Here is a 25,073-nt window from a genome sequence, read left to right on the forward strand (position 1 = left end):
GTCCTTATGGAAATCATATTGTCATTTTTTTTCTTCTTTAGTTAGTGAAGCTCCACTCGTTATTTAATATGGCAGGTATTTGCCTCCATATTTTTAATAGTGAGTAGTGTTCAGTCATGCATGGAGAGGGTCTGTCTGTCCATTTGTCTGTCTGGCCATAGAGGTCTCTAGTCTCTAGATGAGAAGCAGTGGATTAATGAAACAGTGGCGCTCCTCACGCCTCACGCTGCTCGCTCTCTCTCCTGTTTTATTGGCTTTGCCTTTATTGGAGAGATGGTGCACGCCTTGTTTGCAATTAACATGCAGACAGATTGAATGCCCGGCGGGCTCAAAGAAAGGCTTTTCATGCAGCTATCGCTGGTGGAATGGAAAAGCAGGCTCTCCAAAGCTGCTCTGCTAATGGCCTCTGGCCTCTTCACCTCCCCTCTGCTCCTGAGGTGCCTGTCTGCTGCAGGCTCACGCTGCTGCTTTTAAAAGCTTTTGTCCCTTATAACATCAGTTCCAAATCAGTCCTCTAAAGTATTTGGACCACACATGCATGTGTACACACACACACACACCCATACACGTTCTTTTAAAAACGTTTAAAAAATCTAATTTGCACAAATATTTGTGTGTTGATAACAGCTTTGTACTCAAGGGTTATTCAAGCTTTTATTAATGTCCTATTATCTTTAATTTAACATCTTATAAATACCTGCTATTACTTGTGTGTGCTTATACAATAATATCTTTTACTTTTTAAATYCTCGGTTAACGCTCTTATCATTTGTATTTTCCTCAGACTTTACAGCTATAATGCAAGAAAATCTAAATGAGCTAGGCCTATTTGTTTTCACGTAAGAGCCAGACACTAACTGTGMTATTGAGCAAAGCTGCCTTGTGTTCTTTTTCTGGCTCACTAATGAGTGTCTTCTCCTCTCTGGTTGCTTTGCAGTGACGGGGCTGGCAGAAGCGGAACGTACATTCTGATTGACATGGTCCTCAATAGGATGGCTAAAGGTAGGAGTCGGTGGGCCTCTCCGTCTCGCACTCTTTTCTGCTTGTGTGATGACGTTACCATGGCAACGACAGAAAGCCTCCATTTTCAGCCAAAGGTCTTGGGATGCATTGGAGGGTAACTGAGTGAGGCCTTTGCTGTTACTCTGGGAGGGCTCTTCAGAAGGAGAGAGAGAGAAAGAGAGAGAGTGCGTGTGATGTAGAGGGAGGGGGGGTGGGAGGGAGGGGTGAGGGAGAGAGAGAGAAACAGAGAGAGAGAGAGGATGAGATGGAGAGAGAAGGTGAGAAATAGCATTGATACTAATAACATTCACATATGTATTTTTTTTGTATTTTGTATTTTTTTAAAGGTACATTTTTCAACTGACATCATCAATGTCAAATTCATTTCCCTGTGAAGGGCAAGTTAATTTATTCCAATTACAATGTATATATTCCATCTTAATTAGGTTTTTCACAAGATGCAAATATTGGTATGCTAATCGACATGAACTCCCACAACCACCTTTGAGTATGTTTTCAGAACGTTATGCACATACAGTATACTACACAAGGCTCGATATTGCATAATCAGAAATAACTCCAGCAGAGTATTCAATAGAAGCCCCCTGCCTTCCTACCCCTATCAGAACAGGTCATCTGTACATCTGGTTCTGACCCCGTCCTCCCCTTCCCCCTGCTCCATYTCTAAGGCGCCCTGCTCGGTAGCTTTGGTCTTAATGGGACATCAAAGGGCAGAGTCAGGGTAACATGGTTCTGCTTGATGGAGGTCTTTCTCAGGCTGTCACACACATCCCTGGTCTAGGGCCTGGGCTAGAGGTTTGTGCTAGGGGTTTGGACTTGGACTAGGGGTTAGGGTTTGGCCTGGGGATGGGACTCGGGATGTAGTGTTTTCCATTAGTGACGGCCGTCGACTAAACAGTCAGTTACCTTCTACACTTCATATTAACTAGGCTACTTTTCATTTCAAAGTTCAAACTCACTAGTCCGATCTCCCATATCCCTTTGCCATTCATAAATCATGCAGCGTAGTTATATGTCCATGGTATCGCGTCGGGACAAGTATACCAAAGGATTTCCTAGGTTTCCTAGGATGTTGGGGCTTGCCAGACAGTGACGCTAATTGAGTGACTCTCATCTCGTCAGTCAGTGTTGCCATTCATTTGGCTCCCTAATTTGCATAGGCTACTGGTAGGCCTAGCCTTTCTGGCGATTATCTGCAGATAAATTATGAAAACATTAGTTGAAGATGGTGAACCATCACTGCAGGAACAATACATAGTGGAGAGCCTCATTCTGGTCCAAATATGATAATAAGGGCCCTCACGGACTCCAGGCATTAAAATGGAATTCAACAATATTCAAAAATGTATTGGCCTTTTAGTAGGGAATCAACTAAATGTATAGAAAATGAATTAATTAGCCCAAGTTTATCATAAGACTTGAACAGAATGCATCAGTGATTCGTGTTTCCTGCAACTTTCTGAAGAGGCAATGAGAATGCCTGTGTGTGTGTGTGTGTGTGTGTGTGTGTGTGTGTGTGTGTGTGTGTGTGTGTGTGTGTGTGTGTGTGTGTGTGTGTGTGTGTGTGTGTGTGTGTGTGTGTTTATCTCTTTGTGTAGCCGTTAACGATTATGCTAACGAAACAGTATTCTGGTAGATTGATAGGCTTTCCCAAAAATTTTATCAATTAAATGTACCTGGCAGAATGATATCATGATCATTTTCATCATTACTGTGGGTATTTGTTTTGCAAACTCTACCATCACATGTGCACAAGAAAACACTGCTAAACAGCAGCCTCTTGCTAGGCACACCTGAATGAAAGGGTTTTAACTTACACCCWAAAATCTAAATTTCTCAAAATTTTCCCAGAGCTCAAAAGTGGTCTYTTGTTGTGGTTTAAGCACTGCTGTGGACTTAGAACATCCAGTTTTGTGGTTTTTCTATTTACAAATGTGATTTTGAGACCGAAAATAGAAAAAAAACAGGGAAAAACGGAAACCTGGAAAAACTAAACGGAGAAAACAGAATTTGGGAAAGAACAAAACGTAATCAGGCAAAACATAAAACAGATTTTATAGGTCCCTACCTAATGATAATTGTAAAAAAAAAAATGTGGCTATGTCAAATAAGAAAGTTATAATACTTGACACTGATATAACCCTTTTATTTTTTCAATGTAACCTTTAATACATTTTTTTTAAATAATGTTGGCTATTTACTTAATTTTTCTGTTTAATGAAGTACATAATTTGTGACAATTCATATCTTGCAGTAAAACTGTAAATAAGACTTTGATCTCAAGAGAAGACAGGTTTCAAAATGGTTTCATGTTCTCTTACTTAGAAAATGGTCCTGATCATATAGGCCTAGACCTACTGTAGACGATATCCAAAATGAGGCATCAAGGCATTAGAATGTACCAGAGGCCATCAAAATAGAGCTACACTTTTGGAGAAAAAAATACCCCACCGGACCCTCCCGGCCTGGGGGTGCCTAGTTGGCTACTTTTCTATTTGGCTGGCTACTCTATGTACGTGTGGAAAACACTGGCTGGGGCCAGACCCACAGGTTTTTGTTATGTTGAGCAATGAGCAACCCAGAGTATGAGTGGCTTTTCCATCTTTGTCTGGTGTGAGGCTCATCTGGTCTTGAGGAGTGTGAGGCCTTGTGTTTCCAAACAGAATGAAAAGCCCAGAGGCCCAGACATAAAATCCCACATTCTCCTTCTTCTTCCTCCCCCTCTTCTTCATCTTCTTCTCTACTCCAAAGTGTGAATTGTACACAAGAATGAGAATTTCACTCCAAAGCCTTTTTCTTGTTTGAGGAGATTCTCCCCTCCTAAACTTGAGAATCCAACACTTCTGAAACATGAAAGTATTGGAGCACTTTGAGCTGGGAGTCCAGCTGCATTAACCGGCCCCTTTCCTCCCTCCCCTCTCTCCCCTTTTTCAAAAAGTCTCTAAGGGCTTGAGGATTTCTCTCCCTCTCTCTATTTATTTTAGGGGGATTAAATCTCAAATGAGCCCCTCCAACTCGCCATTTATTAGAAACTGCAACAACAGTCTGGTTGTTGAAGTCATTCAAGCTAAAGGTGAAAGGAGATTTTCAAACCAGTGTTCACTGCTAGTTGCTCTCACTATGTTTGTTACTCAGACATAACATACAGTAGCTCACATAACTTGCTGAGTTTTAAAATGACACAACAAAATGAAATGTACAGGGAAGTTGAACTACATCACATCCAGAATATTTGTTTATTTTTCAAAATCATACGAAGTACAGCAAATRGGCTTGATTTTGCACACATCATTCTGAAATCTGATTCTCTAAGACATCAGAATTTAAGCTTCTGAAAACTTGAATCACAGTTGGGCATAGTGTAGTGCTGCTACTACAATGCATGGTTCTAATTTAAGCGGTGCTCAGTTTCTTTGATTGCATCATTCATTGTACAAGGTTCCCTGCTCCAGAAATATCTCCATGCATACATTATTCTAGTGAAAACAGTCAGTGGCTCCTGGCCAAGTCTTTCGAGGGATGAATGTAATAATTTTCAATCACTGTGCCGTTCCAAAGGGAGCCGGTAGAAAGGAGATTGACAGATGTGAGCTGGATTAATCTGCTGCTTTGAACTCAGTCCAATTTGCGGTCTGTTGCAGGTGCTAAAGAGATTGATATTGCCGCTACCCTGGAGCACTTGAGAGACCAAAGACCCGGCATGGTCCAGACAAAGGTAAGGTCCCTCGCTCTGAGGGAGGGAAGGAGGGAGTGGGGAGAGGGGAGAAGTGGGGGAGTTCATGTCATTCACAAAGAGGTGCATCTAGTTCACGGGTAAGCGCATAATGACATGAACCTTATGGGAAATGAAATGATCAAGCAATTTCATAGGTTGCTTGAAATGATCAAAACCATTTCTTTATTGGAGGAGCTATTTTGAATTATACTCAGTCAGTTCATATTCCAAATCACAAATGAGGAGGTTTATGTCCACAAACACAGAGGGCTGGTTTCCCTGACATATATAAATGCCTAGTTCTGGATTAAAAAGCATGCTCAATGGAGAATCTCCATTGAAAGAGCTATTTAGTCCAGGGCTAGGCTTAATTTCTGTCTGGGAAACCAGCCCTGAGCCCTCAGAGTTTAAGATCTCCAAGCAGATGTAAGTGGTTGGCCTTTTGCAACTTCCAAAACTCATGTAATTCTTGTTTGCCTCTGGAATTTAGAGAAGCCTCTTAACTCCAATTCCCCTGTTCTTAACTCAAATAATCTAACTCATTTGAGCGAGGGAGGTTTGAAACGTCTCATTACAATCAAGTGGGTTCCCTGGAGAATTTCTGTATTTAAACAGACAATGGTCTCTCATTTATGAATACTGAATTATTATGATGGACAGCGAGAGCTTTTTGTGTCTTTTAAGACAGACGCATCGAGCTCCGGAATATCAATTAAGGCAAACTCAGTGCAAAATTACGACGCATGACATTTGTGAAAGTTGTTTACTAAAAGACTGGAGACTTCCTGAATGTTTTATTTATGTAAATTCTATTGATTTAATCCAGCTTTCGCTGAATCCCATTTACCAGTGACTCAGGTCTCTGATTGGAGCTTGTTAGGGAAGTTTTCATTTGGGCAAAAATAAATGTTTAAAGTCTTTTACTAAAACATCTCAGGGCAAATTAAATTACATCAGAGAACTAGCAATATTATTGATGTGGTGCCTCACTGTTTCATGAAGAGCATAAATTGTAGATTGTAGGTTTTAGGACAGCTYAAAGCTGTACAATGTATACAACATTAGCTGTTCTGGTCTTACATGTAGATAGAAGCGTTAGATATTACAGCGTTACACTTTTGTCATACCAATAGACAATACTTACTCACTCTATGCTCAAGCAAGCATCCTGTAACTTTGTGGGGAAGACAGAGGTTTGACTCCCTCCAGTGGTGGAAATGTAAAACCCTCTTCCTAGGCCACCATAATGCACCTTAAAGCTGAGATCTGCGATAGGCGAAGCAGCGTCTATCTATTTTTTAAATGAACCACAGCTATTAAAGGTCCTGTATAAAGACCTATAAAAATAGGAAGAACCTAAGCAAAAATAACTGTCGACATTACTTGTTGTAAAGAACTCCTCAGTATAGATTTTATTTTACCCGAGGTGAAAATGTGGCATGTTTTGTGTTGACAATTCTGAAGCCGGATTCTTGTGAACGCCTACCTCTCTTCGGTGAGTTTATTTTAGCGCCTGCAGGCTGAATGAGAGTTGAGGAGTGGAATGTGAAACAGTAGGTCTTCAGGGTGAAAATCGATCGGCCCTGTTGTGCTCTTCAGGGAGCACAGTGAGTCACACACACACACTTGAGAGAAGAGTTGACTTAGGCCTAGAATCAATCAGTTCAAGCGCTAACCCGCGCTAGCCAACACCTGCGTAGCTGGTGTTTTGGAGGTGCCGGAGGTGTAACTGCACTGAAGCTGTCAAATCGGTGAGCAGCTGCTCTTGTGGCCATTGTCTAGAAGCCACACCCGTTCCAACCACGTAAGTTACGGGAAAGTGTAGGCTATATAGAAATAATTAAAAAATGAAATAATCAGCATTTATATCAGCCTAATCAAGGTGTAGATTACATCACACATGCCATTGTTCAAACTTGTAACATGGCTACATGTGATTTTGACTAATGTGACTTGGTGCGTCCAATGGCAACGTCCAGTGACAGCTCTAACGCAGTTCCGCTGCCAAAACATCAGCTATGCGGGTGTCGGCTAGCATGGATGCGATTGAATCTAGGCCTTAGAAGCTTATTTAAAGACATCCCTGGTTGGGTCCACAGTGGCACTGACTTCACTCACACACTCAGAGAGGGAGCTCGGAGAAGGGCCCAACTGCTCCCTCCATTGTCTCTGTAGCCACAACACAACAAGGGGGCATTAGACAAAGTGGCACTACGGTATGACTCACTGACAGTCGTATACCTTTACACACCGGACAAGAGGTAGTTATAAACCAGCCACTGAACAACTCTCTCTCTCTCTCTCTCTCTCTCCTCTGTCCTCTCTCTCTCTCTCTCTCTCTCTCTCTCTCTCTCTCTCTCTCTCTCTCTCTCTCTCTCTCTCTCTCTCTCTCTCTCTCTCATCTCTCTCTCTCTCTCTCTCTCTCTCTCTCTCTCTCTCTCTCTCTCTCTCTCTCTCTCTCTCTACAGGAGCAGTTTGAGCTTGCACTGACAGCCGTAGCGGAGGAGGTGAATGCCATCCTAAAGGCTCTTCCACAGTGAAACTCGACGCCGCCCCACACCGTGCCACGTCTCGCTGTCTAAACACATGTTTTTCTGCCCACTCAAGTCTGACATCTCGCTTATGCCCCAAATGGCACCCTATTCCCTATGTAGTGCGCTACTTTTGAACAGGGCCCATAAGGGTCTGGTCAAAAGTGGTACACTATGTAGGGAATATTGTGGTGCCATTTCGGACATACCTACCTATCTTCTCTTGTTTCTCTCTCCTCTGATTCTCGCTCTTGGTATACTTATGAACGTTGTGCCAGATACTTGACCGACATGGTCTTCTTAAGTGTGATGTATTCTGTTTGCAGTTGTGTTCCAGTACCACTTACAGATAGCTAGACAAGGTCACATGTGTTCTCTCTATCTCTTTGTGATCTGAATAATCTATTATACTAAGAATCAGATAATTGGTTATTGATGTGTGATGAATATGATATTGTATTCAAGGCCTGAACATCTGTGTCCTGTATATAGAGAAGATGCTTCAAAGAACAATGTCGATGTGATCTTTACTATTAAAGTTCTGAACCACATTCTATGGCCCTGTTCAAATACATTCGAAATGCATCCTTCCTTCCTTGAGAATCTGTAAGTGATATACACTACCGGTCAAACGTTTTAGAACACCTACTCATTCAAGGGGTTTTTCTTTATTTTTACTATTTCCTATATTGTAGAATAACACATAGGGAATCATGTAGTAACCAAAAAAGTGTTAAACGAATCTAAATATATTTTATATTTGAGATTCTTCAAAGTAGCCAGCCTTTGCCTTGATGACAGCTTTGCACACTTGTCATTCTCTCAACCAGCTTCACCTGGAATGCTTTTCTAACAGCCTTGAAGGAGTTCCCACATATGCTGAGCACTTGTTGGCTGCTTTTCCATCACTCTGCGGTCCGACTTTTCCAAAATCATCTCAATTTGGTTGAAGTCGGGGGATTGTGGAGGCCAGGTCATCTGATGCAGCGCTCCGTCACTCTCCTTCTTGGTCAAATAGCCCTTACACAGCCTGGAGGTATGTTCGGTCATTATCCTTTTGAAAAACAAATTATAGTCCCATAAACCCAAACCAGATGGGATGGCGTATCGCTGCAGAATGCTGTGGTAGCCATGCTGGTTAAGAGTGCCTTGAATTCTAAATAAATCACAGACAGTGTCACCAGCAAAGCACCCCCACACGATAACACCTCCTCATCCATGCTTTACAGTGGGAACTACACATGTGGAGAAATTTCCACCGGTCTAATGTTCATTGCACGTGTTTCTTGGCCCAAGCTAGTCTCTTCTTCTTATTGGTGTCCTTTAGTAGTGGTTTCTTTGCAGCGATTCGACCATGAAGGCCTGATTCACTCAGTCTCCTCTGAACAGTTGATGTTGAGATGTGTCTGTTACTCGAACTCTGTAAAGCATTTATTTGAGCTGCAATTTCTGAGGCTAGTCACTCTAATGAACTTATCCTCTGCAGCAGAGGTAACTCTGGGTCTTCCTTTCCTGTGGTGGTCGTCGTGAGAGTCAGTTTCATCGTAGCGCTTGATAGTTTTTGTGACTGCACTTGAAGCAACTTTAAAGTTCTTGAAATGTTCCTGATTGACTGACCTTCATGTCTTGAAGTAATGATGGACTGTCATTTCTCTTTGCTTATTTGAGCTGTTCTTGCCATAATATGGACTTGGCCTTTTACCAAATTGGGCTGTCTTCCGTATACCCCCCCCTACCTTGTCACAACACAACTGATTGGCTCAAATGCATTAAGAAATTCCACCTATTAACTTTTCAGAAGGCACACCTGTTAATTGAAATGCATTCCAGGTGACTACCTCATGAAGCTGATTGAGAGAATGCCAAGAGTGTGCAAAGCTGTCATCAATGAAAAGGGTGGCTATTTGAAGAATCTCAAATATAAAATATATTTTGATTTGTTTAACACTTTTTTGGTTACTACATGATTCTATATGTGTTATTTCATAGTGTTGATGTCTTCACTATTATTCTACAATGTAGAAAATAMAAAAAATAAAGAAAAACCCTTGAAAGAGTAGGAGTTCTAAAACTATGGGCCGGTAGTGTACAGATACCCACCCCTCGAAGAACTCCCTAGAAAGGAAGGAACCTAGGAAGAAACCTAAAGGAACCAGGCTCCGAGGAGTGGCCAGTCCTSTTCTGGCTGTGCCACCACCCTATTACTTTCCCTCAATCCAACCGATTCATATCTGTGATAACTTTAAGTAGGACGGAAGTGTTTAAACAGGGCCTGTATGTGAGGCTCAATTTAGTCAGATACGCTTTAGCCAATATCCGCACCGCAGTTGTTTTGACTGTGTCGGAGGTGGAACTGCGTTAAGAGCTGTCAAAGCCACAGGCAGCTCCTGGAATTATACCTAAAMRGGACATTGCCATTGGCTGCGCAGAGTCGCATGATCAGAAATCCCATGCAGCCATGCAGTTCGAACCCTGGAATGTGAGATGTTATTTTGTTGAATGATTTTTCAATTCGATCATCATTATTTCTATATAGCCTACAATGTCTCGTTATGAACTTTGACACGATTGGGGCGGGTGTGGCTTCATGACAATGACTAAGAGCAGCTGCTCACCGATTTCACGGCTCCAAGGCAATTCAACCTCCGGACACAGCCAAAACATCCGCTATGTGGATGTCTGCAATCGCTGATTTAATCTGATCTGATTTAATCTGATCTGATTTKATCTGATCTGATTTAATCTAGGTCTTAGTTGTTCTCTTGTGCAGACTGCATTTGTTTGTTATGTACATTGTTTTGTATATTAATTAAATACCGTTAATATTTAAATTCACTGAAATGTAATGATTATAAATACATACAATGAGTGTACAAAACATTATGAAGAACTTCCGAATATTGAGTTGTTTTGCCCAGTTACCCTCTGAATGACAAACATACACAATCCATGTCTCAATTATCTCATGGCTTAAAAATCCTTCTTTAACTAAGCTGTCTCCTCCCCTTCATCTACACTGATTGAAGTGGATTCAACAAGTGACATAAATAAGGGATCATAGCTTTCACCTGGTTAGTCTATGTCATGAAAAGAGCAGGTGTTCTTAATGTTTTGTACACTCAGTGTAGAGTGAGCAATATAGATATTAACAATGTGATGTGATATGATTAACCTGAATTATATTGGCATTGTTAATATGTTTGTTTTGTCCTCTTAATCGACAGAATATTGTGACTCATGTGTACAGGTAAAGTCCATGTATAGAATATAAATTATTGGAAGCTTTGTTGTGCTATTAAAATGTTTACTGAACTTGTCAATGAAAATTACATATTTTGTGTGGAAACAAAATTCTATCAGATTGATAATAAACCATAGAACGGTTGACCAGACCTTTGTCTGTCAACTGTTCCACTACTGTAGCTCTTTAGAAAACATTAAAAGGAAGATGGCATTTGATCAGTTGAATAAAAGCCGGCTTCTTTTACCAGAGGGTGAGTGCATTGACTGAATGCCATGGCTGAAATAAAGATAGATACCCGCACGCTGATGAATTCTCCTGCAGTTTATTTTGCAACACATCCACCCGAAGGTCTTCCTCAGGCTTAACCCACGTGAAGAAAGCAGTGGTATTTATAGAACTCCATGCCTGGACAGATGAAATGCTTGGCTCACCACCTTTTGTCAGTTGAGAGACAGGGCAGGCAATGAAACAGATAATCAGCCCAGTGTTTCACCCACTGAGATACATTAGAGGGTAATACCAGGAGAGAAAGTTCTGGGCAGCTGTATGGGAGACGACAATCAGATTGTCTTCATTTCAATCTCACATCAGGTTTGTGTAGCCTATTACACCGAGAGCAGGGCACTGATCATCTTTACTTCCTAAGTTGTCATAGCGCTTTTCAGTTTCTGAAAGAGCACATGGTGGCTGTCCATATTCCTACTCACAAGTCATTGCCGTACACTTGTGCATAACTATTCATATTGGAGCAGTTTACACAGGATCAGCATTTCTACCAGACAGACAGAAGAAGAAAGCGAACGAGGGACAAGGATATTGCCCAGCAGCGCAAACTAGTTTAAAACCTTATTTGTTTGTGAAGAAGATCAAAGTTATCAGGGCCTTGGATAGACATGAGAGACTGCCTCAGCAATTTTCTCCCCATTCATTCTCAACAACACCAGGCCCCTTTTTGGGGGGGGGGGGGGTAATCCTGGAAAGCATCCCAGCCAGCTCCCAGCAAACACTTGGGATTTCCGTATGCTCTCCATGGCCAAGTGGCATGTTCGTAAGCTTGTTGTGTTACTCATCCATTGATCAGCAGGTGTTTGGTTCTGTAACAACAACCCACCTCTATGATTCACAGCCACAAAGCAGCTGCTTGAACAGCTGAGTAAGTTTTATAGTGTAAAACTCTCCTTTCACTGCGATAATCACATCTAAAACTACCTAGCCTAGCCAATCGGATTCCACCCACGATTGGGAATTTAACGTTGCACCTTGTAATTCAACCAAACTAACACCAACCTAGTAATGAGGTCAAGAGCAATACCGCCACGTAGATATACACAGAGGACCTATTGATTGGTGAAGTATTGAGTTTGCTAAGACCAGCACACAAATGTGACCATGAATTTACAAGTGTATTAAGGGATTGAGAGTTAGCAGTAATTAAAACGAGGCAGTGGTTGAGAGTCTGAGGAGAGGAGAGCACGTGAGAACATTAAAAAGGTGGGTTGTTACAGATTTTAAACTGGGTGGTTCGAGCCCTGAATGCTGACCGTGCCACAGGTATGAAAAACATACATTTTTACTGCTCTAATTGTGTTGGTAACCAGTTTATAATAGCAATAAGGCACCTCGGGGGTTTGTGGTATATGGCCAATATACCACGGCTAWGGGCTGTGTCCAGGCACCTCGCGATGCGTTGTGCGTATGAACAGCCCTTAGCTGTGGTATATTYGACATATACCACACCCCCTCGGGCTTAGTGTATTTGTATTTATTATGGATCCCCATTAGCTGKTGCCAAGGCAGCTAATCTTCCTGGGGTCCAGCTAAAATAAGGCAGTTTATACTATATTATTACAATTACATTACAATACATTCACAACACAGGCCTGAGGGCCTCTACTCTACTACCACATATTTACAACACAAAATCCATGTGTACATGTGTGTATAGTGCGTATGTTATCATGTGTGTGTGTATGCATGTGTCTGTGCCTGTGTTTGTGTCTCTTCACGGTCCCCACTGTTCCATAAGGTGTATTGTTATTGTTTTTAAAATCTGATTCTACTGCTTGCATCAGTTACCTGATGTGGAATAGAGTTTCATGTAGTCATGGCGCTATGTAGTGCGTCTATTCTGGACTTGGGGACTGTGAAGAGATCTCTGGTGGCATGTCTTGTGGGGTATGCATGGGTGTCCGGGTGCATTCAACATGTCAATACCTGTAACAGAGTGGAAATGTAAGAGCATTTTAAGTGCAATTGAAAAGGTCTGAGACTGAAAAGGTCCACTCGTCGTTCAGGGTTTGGTCTGTGTCTTAGGGACCTGCACTATTATCAAAGGATAATTGGGTTTTCAAGCTGCTTGTTTGGGGTCTGAGTGAGCCATGCACTTGAGGATAGCTTCAATATTTAACGTTGTTGCTGGGACAGATACATTTTCCCATTTGATATCACTAATTCCTCCCATTTCTGTACTCTTTGACCAGGACCTGTCATACTCACGGACGGACCACATTGTGAAAGTACAAACAAATGCCTGAGCTGTCACGCTAGACTAGAGGAAGCATCCTAGCTATCTGGAAACATTAAAATCCCTAGTCACTTGGTTAAACCAATGTTCATAAAAAGCTATGCACTTTTTAATTTTGTAATATTTAACTACTTGAAACGTATTAATCCTCCCAAATGAGAGATGACAGAATAGCAAAAGGCATTAGAACACACTAGGTACGCGACAGCAGGAGAAAGCAATTACCATGAATACATGTTCTAATAAAATTGTATCCTTCAGATGATAAGCAATTAAATATGTGTAATTATGGTTTCCATACAGTCATTTCCAAGCTGATTAGTGCTGTGTTCTTTAAATCCTGTAATGGAGCTGTGGATGGTGCTATGGATGGCCGTGGCAGCTCATCTGCACATCTATAATGATAATGAGGTCTTAGGAATGCCGAATAGCGGCAGTAAGCCTGTTCTCAGCCCCAGTTATAAGAGCTGTCAAGGGAGGGATACGTCAGCAACAAGAAAAGGAGACGCAGCCCATATGTACCCGCTCTATGCACACAGGCAGTGTCACTGTCACCAACGGCTCAACAGGGATACAGCCGTTTCCATTTTAGTCTTCTTCGCCTTGATGGGTGGGAGACTGAGACTTTGACTATAAATCAAATCAAATTGTATTGGTCACCTACACATATTTAGCAGATGATATTGCAGGTGTAGCGAAATGCTTGTGATTTTTGCTCTGAATGATGTCGTTCTGGAGAGATGGTGAGCAGCTCGGACTGATCCACTCAACTCTCGAGGGTTGTCAGGTCGGGTGTGTTGACTCAAGTCTAAGGTTCAGTCTCAGGTTAAGGTTTTAACCCATCAATTCAAGTCAGATGTGTGTTTTCCCCGTTGGAATATGACACCTGGGACATGGCTGTACAATTTGAGTTTAGGAGGTTTTTGGGGGAATGGTTATTAGACTTTTAACAGTTAGGGGAAAAAAAGAGTGCGATGAGATTTTAAGCAGCACAACATCTGGTGGGATAAAAAGGCAAGCCTTCAATCATGGTGGATATCTCTGCTCATTAGCGACACACACACACACACACACACACACACACACACACACACACACACACACACACACACACACACACACACACACACACACACCCACACCCAACACACACACACACACACACACACACACACACACACACACACACACACACACACACACACACCCCTCTTCCCTCCCCGGTTATTAACTGGCAAACAGGTGTGACACTGACATTTTACTGTCCCATCATGCATCAGGGAAACTCCTGGCATTTTGCCTCAGTGTGTTTTTATCAGCGGTGGCTGCGTGACTGACCAGTGCGACCCCAATGTTGCTCACTGTCACTCATCATAAGTGAGTTTATCAACACACATCTAATCCGCGCACTCCAGTGGGACCTTAACCATTTGCATACTAAGATTGCTTTCTTCTGCTTGGCAMAGGAGCCACCTCCTTTGCATAATTAAAAATGAGAAGGATGCCGCTGACAAATGTGTCATAACATCGTTAGATATACAACTATATTTTAAAGGATACATTTAGAGAGGCAATGGATTGGATGGAAAGTAAAAGGGCTAAAGGGTACAAAACATTACAAGTTCAAAATCAAATAGCTAAATGATCCTTAGTACGACCTTCTTAAAACAATTCCATGTAGCTTAGTAGAATCCCCCCTTCCCCGGCTTAGACAGGTCTTAAACTGTTATGGGTATTAAGGACAATTGCTCTTTCCATGACATAGACTGACCAGGTGAATCCAGCTATGAACCCTTGATGTCACCTGTTAACTCCACTTCAAATCAGTGCCGATGAAGGGGAGGAGACAGGTTAAAGGAGGATTTTTAAGCCTTGAGACAATTGAGACATGGATTGTGCATGTGTGCCATTCAGAGGGTGAATTGGCAAGGCAACTGAATATTAAGAAGGTGTTCTTAATGTTTTGTACACTCAGTGCATTTAAGTGCCTTTGAACTGCAACGCTGCTGGGTTTTTCACGCTCAACATTTCCCCCTGTGTATCAAGAATGGTCCACCACCAAAAGGACATCCAGCCAACTTGACACAACTGTGGGAAGCATGGACCAGTATCCCTGTGGCCCGACGCTTTTGACACCTTGTAGTCCATGGCCAGACAAATTGAGGCTGTTCTGAGGGCAAAAGGTGGTGCAACTCAATATGCCCAAATGTTTTGTACACTCAGTGTATGTTATGGTATAGATATATGAGCAGTGGGAGTTTGAGCATTTCACATCTTTACAGCGGGTTGATAAATATACAATGATTAGGAAGAGATAGAAAGATATACAGTACACATKATTGAAAAGGATCAGGTTCAGAACATGTAAAAAATATTGTAGAAAAAATGTCTGGCCTTCTGCTCACCCTACCGTTTTGCAGCATGTTGACATTGTAGTAGAAGGCCCATATTGCCTGTCATCTGTTTATGTTAATGAACACTTTTACACCTTCTCACCCTCTGTGGCTAATCTCCACTGTACATGGGGTCATTCTATGAAAACGGTTGCTTTTTGAACAGCCAACTTTTACAAATTGTAATTKTTTTCTTTTTTTTTTATCAAAACGTATAGTCAGATAATAATTAACCCCTTAAATGAACCACCAACATAAATGACAGCTCAACATATTTTTCTATTTTTTGTTTGGATTAGTAATAATTTACTTTAAAACAAGCATGTGTAAAGTTTTATTGTCTGACATTTTTCCATTTATACTGTTGTTTTTTAGTAACATTAGAAATAATTGAGGGTGAGTCATCAAAATTGAATGATCATATCCTTAGAATGTTTACTAATGAATGTAGCAAAAGTTAGGTAGATACAAAAACTATATTCTATTTAATTGGGCAACTCTGATGCCAGAACACCAGTATGCCATACAGTAATACCAGTGACGCAATGTAACACCAGTGACACAATGTAACACCAATGACAAACATACAATTATTTCAAACAAATTTGATCAATTTATTAGTAATATGTTTAATTACAAATAATTTCAGATTTCATAAGATGGGTTGATTTAATATGAACAATAAAATGAGGGTTATTGGTCAAAGATTAAGAACAAAAGATGAAGCCTATTGTCTAAAATGTGTGTTTCATAACACAACAGATGTGTTGTCTGTAAAGATGTAATATGTAATTGTATTCGATTTCCAGTGTAAGATGCATGCAACATAATACAAACATGAAATACTACTCTGCCACGCCTATCCACAAAACTATGTAGTTGTTAAAACAGTATATATAAATTCTCGTGCCATGTGACAAATATTGTGTAGGCCTACTTAAAGGGATAGTTCATCTGAATTACGAAATGACATATTGGCTTCCTTACTGTGTAAGCAGTCTATGGACAAGGTAGGACAGCAGTTAAGGCTTTGGTTTTCTGCCACAAATGCTAAATAATTAGCATTTGAAACAGTGGCCAGGCAAACAAAAGTATGGCGTGCTGTCATATTTTGTCCATAGACTGCATACATTTACATTTACATTTAAGTCATTTAGCAGACGCTCTTATCCAGAGCGACTTACAAATTGGTGCATTCACCTTATGATATCCAGTGGAACAACCACTTTACAATAGTGCATCCATGGTAAGGAAACCAAAATGTCATTTTGTAATTTAGGTGAACTATCCCTTTAAGTAACTCTGTAGATACAGAGTACATATGTCTTCCTACAGACACGTTGTCTTAATTCTGACCTTGCAGTACTGGGTMCACTGTCTGGAGTGGGTGGCGGAGGGGGGCCAACATTGTCGTCAACACTGTTGTGTTTTTTTTGTCATTTCCTTCACTCCTGTCTTTTTTCCCTCTCTATGAGATCCTTCACTTTCTGTTTTGACTCTCTAAATGCTTTAAGTAAGTCTGGTGTTTTTAAGGTAGGCTTCTCTGCGGTGTGTGTAAGCATCCCTGCACTGTCTGTAGAGTCTTTGCTTTTCAGCAGCACCTCATTTTGCCATATTTATCAAAAGGAAAGCCATATTATGTCGTTACAATATTGAAACAGTAATAAAATGCTAATAAGTCTTTTTTAATATAATTGTTGAGGGTGCTTTTCATAACAGTCCCGTCTCCAATGAACCTTTGACCCAGGAAGAATTTGGCAAGGATGTTGAATTTTTCAAACTGGTGTTTTTTTATACATTTTAACACCAGTGACATGAAATTGAGGAACAGCTATTACTTGTAAATTATTTGTAATATTTATTTGATATTTGAGTTTTTTTAAGTAGTCCACTAAATAACTATATTACTTTCCTTTGTATTATGACATTTAAAGGGAGAAAAATATATTTTTTACTCAAAATATGTCACTAAACCATGACTCCTGACCCAAGGGACAAGCCAATTTCATGGTACTGACAGTGGACTACAATATATAAAAACACATTGTTTGTAATATAACTGTCTTACATATGTTTTACTAATAATAAAWCACTTCAATTAAAACATTAAAATAGTTTAGGGGGTCATTATCTCACACTTTTAAGTGTTTTTCCTGGTGAATAAGGCCGGGACAGGAAAGCCACCATTTTTGTAGAATGACCCATATGAGACAACTGTTCCATATGAACAGTTTAAGTGTTAACCTTTTTATATGAAGCATCTGCAGACTTTTCATAGGACCAAAAGATTACCCAACTGGAACGTGATTCATTGGAAAAATGAAATATGTGTGTCCCAAATGACAACCTATTCCCCATGGCCCTGGTGAAAAGTAGTGCACTATAAAGGGAATAGGGTGCCATTTGGGAAGTAGACCATGTGTTCCACCCTGCCTAATACAGACCTGTGTTTGCGTTGCACAATTTAATAACATGATATTAAAAATGCCCACAGCGATTGTTGTCACACGGCGCACGTTTTCACCAAGATGGACGACCTTTGGTGCATTTTAAAGAGGCAGTTTCATGAGTTTTCTAAACAAAACAATCGCAATACTGTACCATGAGGAACAATCACTGGGGTTAGATATTTCTGTTGTCAGGCAGCACCTAAATATTTTTAACGCTGCTAAAAGAGTCAAATTATATCAAAAACAGTATTTAGTATTTGTGCTCAATGGTACTCCCAATACTGTCAAAGTCATAGCAGTTGCAGAGACAGTGGTAGGTTGATATTCTGAAAAGATGTATTGATGATGAATATTGAGATTAACATTAAATAAGGTTTTTTATGGCACCAGGGAGTAAACCATGTGAATAACGAGTACCAAAAGCTACTCCGGGAGAGCAAAGCAAAGACTGGTGCACAGTYTGAAACTTCAACTACYCCAGGAGAACGTGTTAGGTCAGGATGAAGGTTCTGCATCAAGTCCGGTCTAAGTCTGAAGCTCAGGCACCTCTCCTCAGTGGGAGAAAGSCAGTGTACTTAAAGCTGGTGTCCCAAATACAACCCTGTTCCCTATGTAGTGCACTTCTTTTGACCAGAGCCCTTTGGACCCTGGTCAAATATAGTGCACTATATTCGAGAATAGGGTGTCATTTGGGATGCAAACTAGATCCTTTTCTCTCCTTCCAGGAGGTGAGGCTATATCTCTGGCTTGTCTTGTGCGCATGTCATCTGTCATTCGGGGTCACAGTGAGTCCCCCATACCTTTCCTGAACAAATAACTGATCATGACCTTTGTTCTTCCCATTTGCATAACAATTTACATCAATATTCCGCCAGTCACAGCTGTGACAGCCATAGACTATGCTAAATGCCAGCCTCCTGATTCCAAAAGTAGATTTTTAATGAACCCTCACATTGGAGGGGGAGGGGCTGGCGAGGGGGTTGAGGGGCAGCACCTGCGATACATAGTAGGCTGCTCAGAAGCCTCGTTTGTACCTGGGGCTAACATGCGACCTTGGTCCTGATCTTATGCACATCCTGATTGTGCCCACATTGTAGCCGTTGTATCTACACACACTAGTCAAATATTTATCTTATCCGTCCACTGTGTCCTCATTGTGACCAGATTTCCTGGTCACAGATATTCTTTCAAAATAATATTTATTATAAGACACATATTGATGAAATAAGTCAATGGCACCACCTGTCAATGACTGTAGAGGGCGGGATAATGATGATTTAAATGGTTTCACTGTCCAGATCTGTCTGCGCTGTGTGTCTGACGACCTCCGGTGGTGGTCAGGAAGATTCAATCACAATCAGATCACAATGTCTTTTAATTGTCTACACCTGTCAAAAAATGTGGGCACAGTCATAATGTGGACAAGCTCAGGACAGAGGACGCATATTAGAAAAGTACCTTCAGAAAGTATTCACACCCCTTTTGGCCTTTGTTACAGCCTGAATATTCCATAACGTCAAAGTGGAATTTGGTTTGTGGGAAAAAAAAAAAAAGTTGAAAGGTCTTCAATCAATAAGCATGCAATCCCGTACGTGTTCAATAACAGTGGTTAACATGATTTTCGAATGACGACCACATCTAAACTCAGCAAAAAAAGAAACGTCCTCTCACTGTCCTCTCACTTTTCAGCAAACTTAACGTGTAAATATTTGTATGAACATAACAAGATTCAACAACTGAGACATATATTGAAACAAGCCTAGACATGTGACTAACAGAAAAGGAATAATGTGTCCCTGAACAAAGGGGGGGTCAAAATCAAAAGTAACAGTCAGTATCTGGTGTGGCCATTAAGTACTGCAGTGCATCTTCTCCTCATGGACTGCCCCAGATTTGCCAGTTCTTGCTGTGAGATATGACCCCACTCTTCCACCAAGGCACCTGCAAGTTCCCGGACATTTCTTGGGGGGGGGAATGGCCCTAGCCCTCACCCTCCGATCCAACAGGTCCCAGACATGCTCAATGGGATTGAGATCTGGGCTCTTCGCTGGCCATGGCAGAACACTGACATTCCTCTCTTGCAGGAAATCACACACAGAACGAGCAGTATGGCTGGTGGCATTGTCATGCTGGAGGGTCATGTCAGGATGAGCCTGCAGGAAGGGTACCACATGAGGGAGGAGGATGTCTTCCCTGTAACGCACAGCGTTGAGAATTGCTGCAATGACAACAAGCTCAGTCGATGATGCTGTGACACACCACCCCAGACCATGACGGCCCTCCACTCCAAAATCGATCCTGCCCTCCAGAGTACAGGCCTCTGTGTAACGCTCATTCCTTTGACGATAAACGCGAATCCGACCATCACCCTGGTGAGATAAAACCGCGACCCGTCAGTGAAGAGCCCTTTTTGCCAGTCCTGTCTGGTCCAGCGACGGTGGTTTGTGCCCATAGACGACGTTGTTGCCGGTGATGTCTGCTGAGGACCTGCCTTACAACAGGCCTACAAGCCTTAGTCCAGCCTCTCTCAGCCTATTGTGGACAGTCTGAGCACTGATGGAGGGATTGTACGTTCCTGGTGTAACTCGGGCAGTTGTTGTCATCACACCTGTGGACAGGTACAGGAGCTCGAATGTGACCAATCCTGTGCAGGTGTTGTTACACGTGGTCTGCCACTGTGAGGACGATCAGCTGTCCGTCCTGTCTGCCTGTAGCACTGTTTTAGGCGCTCACAGTACGGACATTGCAATTTATTACCCTGGCCACATCTGCATACTTATGCCTCCTTGTAGAGCCTAAGGCACATTCACATAGATGAGCAGGGACATCTTTCTTTTGGTGTTTTTCAGGGTCAGTAGAAATGCCTCTTTAGTGTCCTAAAGTTTCATTACTTCCTAAGTTTTCATTACTGTGACCTTAATTTCCTACCGTTGTAAGCTGTTAGTGTTCTACTACCGTTCCACACAGGTGCATGTTCATTAATTGTTTTATGTTCATTGAACAAGCATGGGAACAGTGTTTTAAACCCTTTACACATGAAGATCTGTGAAAGTTTTGAAAAAGGGACGTTTCTTTTTGCTGAGGTTTATGTACCCCACACATACACTTATTTGTAAGGTTCCTCAATCGAGTATGAATTTCAAGCACCGATTCAACGCACAAAGACCAGGCAAGGTTTTTCCAATGCCTGGCAAGAAATCAAATCAAATCAAATCAAATTTATTAGTCACAATACACATGGTTAGCAGATGTTAATGCGAGTGTAGCAAAATGCTTGTGCTTCCTAGTTCCGACAATCAGTAATAACCCAAGCAAGTATCTAACCTAACCAATTCCACAAACTACTACCTTATCACCACACACAAGTGTAAAGGGAAAAGAATATGTACATAAAGATATATGAATGAGTGGTGGTACAGAACGGCATGGCAAGATGCAGTAGATGGTATAGAGTACGGTATATACATATGGAGATGAGTACTTGTAGGTATGTAAACATAAAGTGGCATAGTTTAAAGTGGCTAGTGGTACATGTATTAATAAAGATGGCAAGATGCAGTAGATGATATTGAGTACCAGTATATACATATGAGATGGGTAATGTAGGGTATGTAACATTATATTAAGTGGCATTGTTTAAAGTTGGCTAAGTGGTACATTTTTACATAATTTCCATCAATTCCCATTTTAAAGTGGCTGGAGTTGAGTCAGTTATGTGGCAGCGCCGCTAAATGTTAGTGGTGCTGTTTAACAGTCTGATGGCCTTGAGATAGAAGCGGTTTTCAGTCTCTCGGTCCATGCTTTGATGCACCTGTTACTGACCTCGCCTTCTGATGATAGCGGGGTGAACAGCAGGGGGCTTGGGTGTGTTGTCCTTGATGATCTTATGGCCTTCCTGTGACATCGGGTGGTGTAGGTTCTGGAGGGGCAGGTAGTTTGCCCCCGTGGTGCGTTCTGCAGACACTCACTACCCTCTGGAGAGCCTTACCGGTTGTGGGCGGAGCAGTTGCCCGTACCAGGCCGGTGATACAGCCCGACAGGATGTCTCGATTGTTTGCATCTGTAGAAGTTTTGTGAGTGCTTTTGGTGACAAGCCGAATTCTTCAGCCTCCTGAGGTTGAAGAGGCGCTGCTGCGCCTTCTTCACAACGCTGTCTGTGTGGGTGGACCAATTCAGTTTGTCCGTGATGTGTACAAGAAGGTGTACAAGAAGGGCACCAATTGATAGATGTGTTTAAAAAGTCAGTTGCCAGAAYGAAAGGGAAATGCTCAGGTATTTCACCATCCAAAGGTGATTTTAAAACAGTTAGAGTTTAATGGTTGTGACATGAAAAAACTGAGGATGGATCAACAACATTGTAGTTACTCCACAAAACTAACCTAAATGGTAGAGTGAAAGTAAGGAAGTCTGTACAGAACAAAAATATTCCAAAGCATCCTGTTTGCAACAAGGCACTTAAGTAATACTGCAAATACATTGGCAAAGAAATTAACGTTTTGTCCTGAATACAAAGCGTTATGTTTAGGCAAAATACAACACAACATCACTGAGTTACACTTCATATTTTCAATTTTCATTTTGGTGGCTGCATCATGTTATGGGTATGCTTGTCATTGGCAAGGACTAGGGAGTTTTTTAGGATAAAAATAAGGAAAACAGCTATAAGCACAGGCAAAATCCTAGAGGAAAACGTGGTTCAGTCTGATTTCCGTCAGACGCTGGGAGACGAATTCACCTTTCAGCAGGACAACAACCTAAAACACAAGTCCAAATCTACACTGGAGTTGCTTACCAAGATGYCAGTGAATGTTCCTGAGAGGCCTAGTTCAAGTTTTTACTTAAATCATCTTGAAAATCTATGGCAAGACTATGAAAAGGCTGTCTAGCGAAGATCAATAATCAAATTGACAGAGCTTGAAGAATGTTGTGTGCAAAGCTCTTAGAGACTGGCCCAAAAAGACTCAGAGCTGTAATCGCAACCAAAGATGCTTCTACAAATGATTGACTCAGGGGTGTGACTACTTAAGTAAATGAGAAATGTCTGTATTTAATTTTGAAAAAGTTAGCAAAAATGTCTTAAAACATGTTTTCACTTAGTCATGATGCGGTATTGTGTGTAGATGGATGAAAAAATAACATATCTTGAATCCATTTTTAATTCAGGCTGTAAGACAGCAAAATGTGGAATAAGTCAAGGGGTATGAATACTTTCTGAAGGCACTGTATAAACGGGGCCAGAGAGAAATCAACCATCCATGATTCATTGCATGTTTCCTGCTGAGCCGCCTGAGATGGCAATGAACCTAGCAACAGGATCCTAGCAACAGGAATGACTCTCTGCTGCAGCCTATCAGGAGCTTTGATGGCTGATCCAAATTTAGCCAATGGGTACAGGGGGGGCAGAGGGAAAATATTTTGTGTTTCCTCTAACAACTGGTCAGACGGCCATAGACTGGTGTGTCTGGGACCACATAAATAGAATCAGTAGAATGGTAATCCCTATTCAAGTCAATGATCTGACTGGAGGCATCACTGCCTGGTATGGCAATTGCTCAGCCTCCGACCGCAAGGCACTACAGAGGGTAGTGTGTACGGCCCAGTACACCACTGGGGCCAAGCTTCCTGACATCCAGGACCTCTATACCAGGCGGTGTCAGAGGAAGGCCTTAATAATTGTCAAAGGCTCCAGTCACCCTAGTCATAGACTGTTCTCTCTGCTACCGCACGGCAAGCAGTACCGGAGCGCCAAGTCTAGGTCTAAAAGGCTTCTTAACAGCTTCTACCCACAAGCCATAAGACTCCTGAACAGCTAATCAACTGGCTTCCCAGACTATTTGCACCCCCCCCCCCCCCCTCTATCTCTTTTATGCTGCTGCTACTCTGTTTATTATCTATGGATAGTCACTTTAACTTTACCTACATGTACATATTACCTCAATTACCTCGACTACCCGGTGCCCCCGCACATTGACTCTGTACCAGTACTGTCTCTTATACACATCTAGATGTGTATAAGAGACAGGTACCAGTACCCCCTGTATATAGCCTCGCTACTGTTGTTTTACTGCTGCTCTTTAACTATGTCATTTTTACTTTTATTTTTTACTTATCTATTTTTTTACCTAACACTTATTTTTCTTAAAACTGCATTGTTGGTTAAGGGCGTACAGTGGTAAGCGCATGTGACAAATAACATTTGATTTGATTTGATGCCATAATGTGTCAGCCATTTAGTGTGTAACTTCAAGAGGTTCACTCCCTGTTCTAGTGATTCTATATCTGTCTGGCACTTCCTGTCAGGCTGATAGGAAATATACATAGGAGGATCATTAGATTCATAGCTAGAGTATAGGCATATTTCTTCGAAGGACAAGGTACATGCAATATAGTCAGCTAATCACAAAATGTAAGCCTATCAACTTTAACATGAACGAAAATGCCTACCTCAAATTAGTCATGTTGATCACACTCGATATTACAATGCATTTCCTTTTCAATACTTGTTATTTGTTATTCTCACTCAGAGCATGGTTCCCAAATGGCACCCTATTCCCTATATAGTGCACTACTTTTCAGCAGTCAAAATGCTGGTCAAAGGCTAGTCAGTCTGGTCAAAAATTATGTAGAGAATATGGTGCCCATTTGGGACACAGAGGGAGTGATTGCTCCTCAGCCTCTAGTCCCTCTGTCCTCCAAACTTCCTTCTCTTCATTCACACTACATTTGAAGAAACCCTGAGCTTATTCCTATTCTCAAAGTCAATCAGTGTAAAACCCAGATTGTCTCCACTGATCCCTCCGGTACACAGAGACAGCACTGGAGGCGTTCCTCAGACAGACGTAAATTCCCTGTACGTTCCTGAGACTCAGCATCATTAATACCGCTAATGCAATTACAAACAACACAGGCAAACAAACTAACAATGAACCAGGGCATAAATGCACACAGTACAGTCAGAAATCAGAAGTTGGGGGAAATTCCAAGGTTGTTGAAATTTGAAGGGGAAGAAGCAGAAAAGTCCACCAATTGAAATCAACTGAGGACTTACAGTGGCTTGTGAAAGTATTCACCCCCCTTGGCATTTTTCCTATTTTGTTGCCTTACAACCTGGAATTAAAATAGATTTTGGGGGGGTTGTATCATTTGATTTACACAAAATGCCTATCACTTTGAAAATGCGAAATATTTTTTTA

At 41.5% G+C, this 25,073-nt stretch overlaps 1 protein-coding gene across 2 annotated transcripts in view; it reads left to right on the plus strand.

Annotated features, from left to right (window-relative positions):
* The window catches only part of LOC111973158 (receptor-type tyrosine-protein phosphatase N2), a 275,436-nt gene extending 264,617 nt beyond the window's left edge, over window positions 1-10,819 (plus strand). For both annotated transcript variants that reach the window (XR_011480953.1, XM_024000412.2), the window contains exons 20-22: window positions 938-1,002; window positions 4,665-4,738; window positions 7,207-10,819. Coding sequence is in view for 1 of the 2 variants with exons in the window: in XM_024000412.2 (XP_023856180.1) it covers window positions 938-1,002; window positions 4,665-4,738; window positions 7,207-7,278 (211 nt within the window). In the remaining variant the exon portion in view is untranslated. The remainder of the gene's footprint in view (window positions 1-937; window positions 1,003-4,664; window positions 4,739-7,206) is intronic.
* Window positions 10,820-25,073: the final 14,254 nt, after the last annotated feature.

Source organism: Salvelinus sp. IW2-2015, linkage group LG14 (genome assembly GCF_002910315.2).
Source record: "Salvelinus sp. IW2-2015 linkage group LG14, ASM291031v2, whole genome shotgun sequence".
Taxonomy (NCBI): domain Eukaryota; kingdom Metazoa; phylum Chordata; class Actinopteri; order Salmoniformes; family Salmonidae; genus Salvelinus; species Salvelinus sp. IW2-2015.